Below are 9,568 nucleotides of genomic sequence, written 5' to 3'. Positions count from 1 at the left end.
AAAAATACATGTTGGGTCCAAATATTTAGAACCCGAAAGAACCTGGACCCGAAAGGAACCGATCCGAACCCGACCCAAAGAGCCGAACGTCCAGGCCTACATAATATAATGCCTTGTGGAATTTTACTCGGATGTTTTGATTTTAGGGCCGACAATATAAAGGGAAGATATATACTCCCTGTTTCAGTTTAACTGTCAGTTGTAGAATAAGAATTTTCTTTTTAAGTATGTGTTGTTTTAAATTTTAATAGTATAAAATTTATTAATCAGGTGTATTGATAATGATGTTTTTATTAGGAAAATATGTAAAATTAAATGTTTTTTAATTTGTGTGTATAAATTTGAAACAATAATTAAAATGACACAAAATAATGGTTTGTGGGTTATTCTTTTAGCTAAACCTATGTATGGGCATTTTTAAATCAAACCCAAAATCTGAACCAAACAGAAAAGAAAAAGCCTAAAGTCTATAAAGTATCCAAACGGAACCTAAGGGCTAAGCATTTTCGAATTATAACCTCAATCAAAATTAGAAGTAAGATGTGAAAATATATGATTAGTTAAATCTGTTAATTTTGTATATATGTTAAAGTAGTTTAGATATTTAAAAGTATTTTGGAGATTTGTAGTTTGTTTGTTTGTTTTTTGTTTCGAATACCTTTTAGTTAGTTTAATTAGTTTTTAATTAGATTATTGAATATTAATATATTTTGAGTATTTTTGGATCAATTTTATTAAGTTTTTTTAGATTTTTGGATGATTTAGTATATTGATTTTGATCCGAATTCAAAAAGGTTGAAGTGAAATATAAATGGAACTTAAAAACATAGTAGTGTAAATTTGAAAATCTGATTCAACCAAACTAAATCTGAACAAAACACCAAACGCCCATGCCTAACTAAACCAGTTCAATCTTTTGGCACGTAACCACACAAGGCAGTATCTCAACCTTCAGTCCTTCACATTCCAGGTAAGTATAACCAATCAATAATATGTTACTAATCACAGATTAGAAATACGGGAGGAGTTAACCGAAATAAACAGGAATGTGAATATTTGCATGAGCATGTAGGGGAACCGAGTATGGAGTGGATTTGAAGCTTGGTAGATAGACATATAAAGTGATGGAGTCGTGGAAAGAATTGGTAAAACATTATTTTCAATACTTTACATTTCAGTATTCACATGTACACTACTATAACCACCCATAAGTGAACCCAATGCACTAGCACGAGGTTCCACAGGTATGGTTTTAATTAGTTTAATGCCTCTTTATGCTTTCATGACCAGCTAACAAAAGTATCAAGAGGCCACAATATCATGTTCAATTCCCTTTAACTCGAAATACCTTAAGCCATCCTCAACATACTAAATCAGACATGATCTCCAAATTCTTCAAGACATTCTAACTTATCCTCTTCCGACAAGTTTTCCAAAATAGTTCCAGTGTCTAATTTTCACGTCATTGTTTTGTTTGGCTTAAATTTGATCATCGAGGCATTGTTGTAATCAAAACGTTCGGTAATTTTTTTTTTTAAAAAAAATCACTCATATTTTATGGAATAATAGAAGTAACAAGAAGACTTGGACCTAGTCCCATTCCAATCCAGGTAATAAACAAATTAAACAACAATTCTTAAGAACATTCTAAGGTTTGATTCTGTATCTGACAAGTGGATCCTTGAAGAAGAGACGCTCATGGTATACTCTCCATGCATAATCCTCAAAACAAAAAGACTTAAATGCTCTTCCCTCATTGCATCTCGATCCTTCTTCCTCCTCCTCTGCGTTCTCTTCTTCTTCTTCTTCTTCTTTGTCGCCGTCCTTTATATCTTTCAAAGGGGAAACAATAGAGTCCATGGGAAATGTAAGCATCAATGTCATTGTTACACACTTCCTTGGATCATCAAGTTGTCCCGAGCACACCACCGGCCGATATCTCACTCGCTTGAGCTCCCCATTTCTCCAAACCTACAAATTTGAAATTGTTTTGTAGCAGGTTTAAAGTTAAAACTAGCTAGACTATATATATCATTCACAGAAAGCTTCGGACCATAAAGTCTCATATATAGTCCATTGATATCAAGAAACACATGATCAAACTCAAACTTGGTATGTCTTCCCTAAAAGTTTCACGCGTTCAACCAGTTGAGTTACAAACTTCAACGTATAAATTGAGCTTTATAGTTAACATAGAAATAAAAAAATCATTTTCACAGTAGTATTTAATTTTAAAATTTCCAAAAAGTTAAAAAATGAGAAACTGTTAAGCTTTATAGGAAAATTGTCGATTTTTTTTAAGATAACTAATGCAATATAGGGAAATGAATGTGGTTTTTTCAAAAATGGATAATTTTCAGATTCATATTCTCTTTCCCAAAGCCATTAAAAATCTGCCACAAATGAAAACACATTCCCATATAATCCAATAAAAACCCCGTAAATCTCGCCCGTTCCTGCTCCACAATTATTTGCTGTTGTCAACAGTCTCAGTATGGGAAATGTCAAAATTTCTCACTCTTTTTTTATCAATGCGTGGAAAACATTTATTTTGAAAATGACATGCATGTGTATTAAGAATGATCACATAAAATAATTCGAAGCAGCCATAAAGTCCCCTACCATCACAAAGATGATAATGCGATAATTAAACTGATTAAAAATTTGCTGACCACTTAGTTACGATCATTAAAAAAGAGGGATAGACTAACCTGAGCAATGTCACCTAGAGTCACAAGAACCGAGTCAACTCGGGGAGATACGGACACCCAACCAGACTCGGACAGCAAACCATACTTCTGTTCCCTTATCTGGTACTGTAAACAGACAACAAATGGATAAAACCCGTTGGTTATCGCCGGTTTATCATCCGGAATATCTTGGTTAAGCCACATCAGGGTACTAAACCGGGTGGCGTCATCTCCAAACGGGTTCTTGAACCCGAATGCGCTCGCCAGCATCTCTACCGTCTTCAGCCCAACTTTCTCGAGACTCCGAGTGAACTCGCACAGTGAGCTTAGCTTCAACTCGCCCGACTCGGTTGTACAGTCCGCGTCTAAGCAAAACGACGGCGTTTCAGCGTCGGCTTCGTAGCCAAGTGGCCAGTTTCTTGGAAACGTCGTTTCCTTCTCTTCCTCGCTTAGCTCTAAGAGCGAGAGAGCTTCAGACTCGGCGGCTTCAGCGAGTTCAGAAGGGATAGTAGTATCCGAGTCAGCGAGCTGGAAATAGCCGAACTCTGTAGCGGCGGAGATTAGATCGTGGCGGCTCTCGGTGGAGAAAGTTACCGTCGGCAGAGATGCAGCGGTGGAGGATAGGACGGAGGAGCGGCGGGTGGGGAGTGAGAGGTTAGGAGGCAGACGGTTGAAGAGGCGGGAGAGAGCGTCGGCAGCTGTCTCCGACTTGGTGGTGGTGTTGGGATGTGCGCATGATGGAGTTGGTGGAGGCGCCGCCGTGGCTCCACCGTTGATGTTTGGAAGCTGGTGGTGGTTCAGGTGGGCCGAAGAGGAAGCCATCTTTAAAGATCGATGGGACGTTGAAAGAGAGGCAACTTTTATATGATAATGCAAGTGACTACAAAGAGAAAGAGTATTTGTCAAAACATATGTATAATGTATACCTTGCGTGTACGCATGGAGTATATAAGTCTTCACTCACACGTGTAGGATTGTGTTTAACCTAATTTTCTAGATTGATTTTAACGTAAGAAATAGAAGTATAGTATGTCGAACATATTTGGTGTACTAATATATTCATATATATTGTTACAAACACACATCCTTTTGTTACTACTTTGTGGTATCGTTAAATCATACGTAATGAAAATCAGAATTTATCTGATAAAACTAATCAACTGATGTATTTAATAAACATGAAGATCAAAATTATGTTTTGGTGAGACAACTCTATGTATCGTGTAACTCAACTGATGTATTTATTTAATATGGAAAGCAGAATTTATCTGATAAAACTAATGAATTAACCAGACAGGCTAGGGTATGTGGGATGATGTCAGGATAACTGAGTTTTGTGATATAGTTATATGCATGCGCATATACACAAACAATACCTTATAAAGTTTTGGTTGGTTGTTCAAAATATTCCCAACCTTTTGCGTATTATTATTCTATAATGTCCCTTACTTTATGGAAGATGTATGTTTGTATATGGTCTAAGCCAGGCTAGTCGCAGAATTATTGGTTCCCCCTACTTTTTCTCACACTTATTTCCTTCTTTTAAGATCCAATTTGCCTTTAGTTATCTGTTCCTGCTATCTGTCCTTAGAAACATAGCTGACCCTGGCGTTGAACCATCAAACTCAAAAGTGTCAATTCAGAAGGTCCTGGTTAAGGAGCACTGAGGCTTCCTTCTTCAATCTTGGTATGATGTTAGTTCGTGAATCTTGGATGTTAAACGAATGGACATTAGAATCCACTCAATTAACAAAGCAATTTATGGTCATTAAGTGAAACAAATTACTAATATTAGTGGTTATTCAAGACCATTGATGAAAAGTCTGACCAACATTTTAACCAAGACTTTGACCAAAATAAATATATTGGATCTTCGGGAACTTTTTGTGATGATGGACATTTAGTTATCTTTTCTGGACCAGATTGTGGATCAGATTTTGAGAGGGAGTGAAATCCACCTCCAACCTTAAGCGTCTCACAAGTAACGTAGGCCCTTTATTGACATGCTTTCTGCAATTTTTATTAGGTGGCATATATTAATATAACAAGATTTTGAATATATATTGAAGAACATATGTTCTGCAATTGTTATTGAAGGTGGACTTGAAACGTTTAATTAGAAAACAACAACAACGCAGTATGTAACTTTTAATCTCTACATTTTGATTAAGAAGTAAAAACACTCAAATCCCAATCAGGACCAAAATAATATCAACCTAATCAATACCTAGAAACATAAACACAATCAGGACGAAAATAGTATCAACCTAATGAATTAAGAAAAACGGGCAATCAACACCTAGAACTTAAACACAATCTAAGTTAATCAAGCAAGAAATAAAGGTTTCTCTAGCAAAAAAAAAACAGAAAATATAAATTCGAAAGAGTCCTAAGAAGACAATTTAAACCTATTCAATTAATAGACTAGAGGTACGCTGACACATCAAGTAAAAAGAAAGCTCATGTTTACTTCCATCTGTTTCAGTGGGCTCGGAGTCCGGGGAAAAAGGCTTCTCACTACCCTCCGGACAGCGACTTGTTCCTCCCTAAAGAGAAAAGATGTTCTTACTTCTACTGCTTGTTGGACAGCAATGGCTGCTCTGCAGCAGAGCAGAGCCTCTGCTTATCTGTCTCAACTTTGTGAATGGTCCAATACAAATGCTTTTTTTTGTAACACATACAAATGCTCAAACTCTATGTGATTACTTACTGGGTAATGCGTCCCTGTTACTCCCCCGTTGCGTATTATTTCCTTGTCTGACACTACAATTGTTTTTATGTCAAATAACATGTAAGTGTAATGTGGTTGGACTTTGTGACTTACCTGCATCACCATGGTCATGAAGATAAGCTCCCTTGGTAGTTGGTACCCTGGGTGCAAGGTACAAATGCGTAGTCTCTAGCCTTTACTCTTCTTTGGAGATAACACAATACTATATCTCTCTGTAAGGTTGAGTAAAATCTCATGTTATCTCAAAACAGGAATGGATCGTTACTTGAGAGGAGGACTTACAACACTGGATCGTGACTATGGACCCATCAATAACATCCATACACGACAATGGATCTCATGTAATACATCATCTTTTCCCGCAGATCCCACATTATCATCTAGTAGAAGCAGTAAGTAACTGAAACAAAAAACCAAAGGGTGTTTGGTTATGTGTTCATGCTACAAAAGGTAAAAACATTTTTGTGTTTTTCTCTTTGCAGATAGAAGCAGCTAAACCAGTACTAAGGAAGTAACTGTGCCATTACACTTACTGGGAATCTTAGAAAAAAGTATGAAAGAAGATCATTTTGTGAGCGACCAAGAAGATGTTGTATACTATAAAGCAGATCCTACTCTCTAGGGAGAGATCAAGGTAACATCAGACTAAAATGAAACAGGCAGGGAGAGAGAGAGGTAAGCTGTGAAATTTAGACCAGCTGATTAATGTCAATTTATTGTGTTCCACCAGAGAGTTAGTGTCTATCAGATGGAGACAACAAATGGGCTTCCATTACTGAAGCTATATAAGATACATTGCATTGTCTTAAATTCACCATTTTTAAGGTTTATATATATATATATATATATATATTTGCGGATGATTAAACAAAATCTGAAATTAGTTTGTATTTAAATGTTAGTATCAATAACAATTTAAATAAAATGGATCTTGCCCTATAAATATATACATCAAAGCTAGCTAGAGCTACCCACAAATATCGTACAGCATCGAATATTGATGTAACCATGCATGCACGCTGGTTTGATGCTTGCTGAGGTAACAGTAACACTAACCATGCACGCTGGTTTAATGCTTGCTGAGGTTGGCTTAATGAGGTAGCTCACCTATGATAACACGATGATCCTATTTTGTCGTAGAATTCATAATATTAAAGTCTTTTTATGATCGTTGCGAACATCTATGTTCTAGTCGATTGTAAAGATTCAAGAACACCAAAATTCTTTAAACTAATAATCAAAATAACGTACCCTCATGAGTCAAGAGATCGTATAGCTAACTAAAAACCCTATTCCTTGTACTAAAAGGAATTATAACTAAATTGTGATAAACACAAAATAGGTGTTTACCACGCTGCATCACTTAAGGTACTTCAAGTTAATAGGAAATGAATAAGCCATTATGGCTGCTCTCTGATCATTCAGTAATCAGGCGTTGTGAATCTTCTTAGCCGGTCAGGAAAGCTTAAAGAGGCATATGAGGTTAGTACTGCCATACACGTGGAGGTAAAAACTCAAGCTAGTAGTACCTGTGGTTCGCTTGTAGTGAAAACATGGGACTACTGGGATTGCAGCAGTAGTTGCTAGGCAAGTCTTCGAGATTGATCAGCCAAAGTGCTGGTAAATATGCAGGGTGCTGCCGTGCTTGCTTCTATCAAATACTTATTTATGCAGCTTTTGGATAGCTGTAGGCAAGTCTTGTTGCTTGTCGTCTTTCAGTATGTAGTTGATTACTTACGTAGATGCGCCTTCCAAATTTCAGTGGACCATGTTTCCATTATTGGGTAGCCGGCCTTCCATATATGGAACACATGGTCAACCAACCATTTTATAATACGAGTTCTGCCCATAATGTATAAACTGAACCATGTAAACTTTTAAACTCTGCTTAATTGATCTAAAAAGTAATCTTGAACTATTTTTTTTAACGAATGTGGTTGGCAAGATAATAAATGAAAAAGTTGTGATTGGTTTATGAATAATCTGCGGGCGCCTACTTTGCTAATGCTACTGTATGCCACCACAAAAGATAATTATCATTTACTTCCTTGATTTTTTTTGTCTGTAATTTTGTCATAAGTTTAATAATTATGATTGCACTGGCATAAATGTGGATGGTTAGTCACCGTCCATTGCTAAAACAGATAAAAGCCACCGTCCAATTACATAGTTAAGAAAATTATACATTACAAACTCATTTTGCAGATGTGTATACTATTCCATGGAACACGAGTGTCAACGTTAGCTCACATGTCTAACAGAAGGACAACACATAAAGGGTTGTTGAGACGACACGGTGATATGAAGAGACGTTGCAGGCTCGTTTTTCAGATGGTCCAAGTCACCATATAGCACCTTGTTAGGTGTTCTTTTGGGTAAGCAATGTGAACTGGCCTCTCTCCAGCTCGGTTTAACAAGTTCACATCAATGTCATTTTGCAGGAGGGGATTAATGTAAATAAATGCAGATATTATTATGATTAGAGATAAGGCAAACGTCAGCTGAAGGAGAAAAAAATATTTTCACTGTGAAACAATCTTGGGAGGGGGGCGTCAGGGTATGATTTTTCTTTTTTCTTTTTATCAGGGTATGATTGAGTGCGCAATGGTTATTAACCGAAGCACTCTTCCCACTTTCGTGCTCGTGAAGGGAATGAGAATTCCATCCTGTGGAGAAAATGGAATTGATCAGCTAAATTGACAAAGATAAAGCAATAAAATAAAGAAAATAGAAATGCTTATTTGATTTGATTAACAAATAGCAAAGCCAAAAGTAGATAGAAGAACCGGAGTGCGTCCGATTCATGCGCATAATTGTAAACTATTAAGAACACTTTGATATATGAAGTAAAAATACATTGTAAGACATAATTAAAAATTGATTAAAATAACACAATTCTGAGATATGAAAGTTAAAGGTCAACACTCTTCCAAAATGTGAGGTCACATCGCATCATGAATTTTTAAATGTTCATTCTCTAGGTTTTATAGTCTTCCTTTTTTTATGTCACGAGGTTTTATAGTTTTCAAAATTTAGAATTTAATGTTATTATAAGAGTTTTAGAATATCTTCATATACTTTAAATTTTGTGTAAAATAATATATTCAAAAAGTCCACTGATATTTATTTTAAATGACATAATATACAAATATTTTATGTTGATTATTATATTCTAATGAAAATGTAGTTGAAACTATAACCATTCGACTTTAAAATCCCTTAAGCCTACTAACAAATATGAAATACAACAATATTGGATTTAGGCATAACTTTTAATTATTTTCTGAATTTTGATTGGATTATATTAAAGTTATATGAATTGAATATCTCCCCTTACGTTGTAATAAAGAATGTCAAGTCAGTAAATATTTCGAGTTCATGCCAACATTCTCATACAATACAGTTAACTAGATGATTACCCGCACCTTGTGCGGATTAATTTAATTTTAATGTTATTTTGTAGTTTAAATGTAAATTATTAAATTTGATACAAATTTTCAGTAAATTATTTAATTTCAGTATTTGTATTGACCATTATGCATTAAATTCTACTCTTTTTTCATCTTTGCATTTATAAGTGTATATAATAGATACAAAATTTATCACTACTAACAACCAATTTATGATTAGGAAACTTGAATTTGAAATTAAACACTTATTGTAGTTGTAAATTAAAAAGATCTCACCAGCAATAAAATATTAGAAACAATTACGGCTAAAAAAACATCAACAAAAATAACCATGACTAATAAGCTTATATATATTATTAACAAATTATATTTAAGAAACTGTGAGAGACAAAAAAAAACCAATAACTTATAGAACATACCTTTTTATTTGTTTAGATTATACTTAAATTATTTTATATTATTCAATATTTTATTTTTGTTTTATGTTTCTTTATATTTTTACTAAGTTTCCTATTTCTTTTATAGATTATTTGTATAAGATTTAATATTTTGGTTTTAGTACATTGTTGTGATAATGTTTTGTGATTTTCAAGATCAAAAAATAATTTAATGTTCGGCAACTACAAATAAAATTTTGATTTATTTTAGTTAAGAATGTGTTTTACCCACCCGTGCGGACATAATCTTCTTATCAATACTTATTAATGTATGTCTTATTAATCTAAAAACCAGCATAA

General features: G+C 34.6%; 1 protein-coding gene across 1 annotated transcript; it reads right to left on the bottom strand.

The window, feature by feature from the left end:
* Positions 1 to 1,566: 1,566 nt before the first annotated feature.
* Positions 1,567 to 3,602, bottom strand: LOC108806793 (uncharacterized). The gene is made up of 2 exons (XM_018578985.2): positions 2,712 to 3,602; positions 1,567 to 1,971 (listed from the first exon to the last, which is right to left on the bottom strand). Exons 1-2 carry the CDS (start codon positions 3,510 to 3,512, stop codon positions 1,648 to 1,650), a joined length of 1,125 nt encoding a protein of 374 aa, XP_018434487.1. The 5' UTR covers positions 3,513 to 3,602; the 3' UTR covers positions 1,567 to 1,647.
* Positions 3,603 to 9,568: the final 5,966 nt, after the last annotated feature.

The sequence above is a fragment of the Raphanus sativus genome, unplaced genomic scaffold (assembly GCF_000801105.2).
Source record: "Raphanus sativus cultivar WK10039 unplaced genomic scaffold, ASM80110v3 Scaffold0614, whole genome shotgun sequence".
NCBI classification, from domain to species: Eukaryota; Viridiplantae; Streptophyta; class Magnoliopsida; order Brassicales; family Brassicaceae; genus Raphanus; species Raphanus sativus.
Note: the sequence above shows the minus strand (reverse complement) of the source record. Positions and strands in the feature narration are given on the sequence as shown.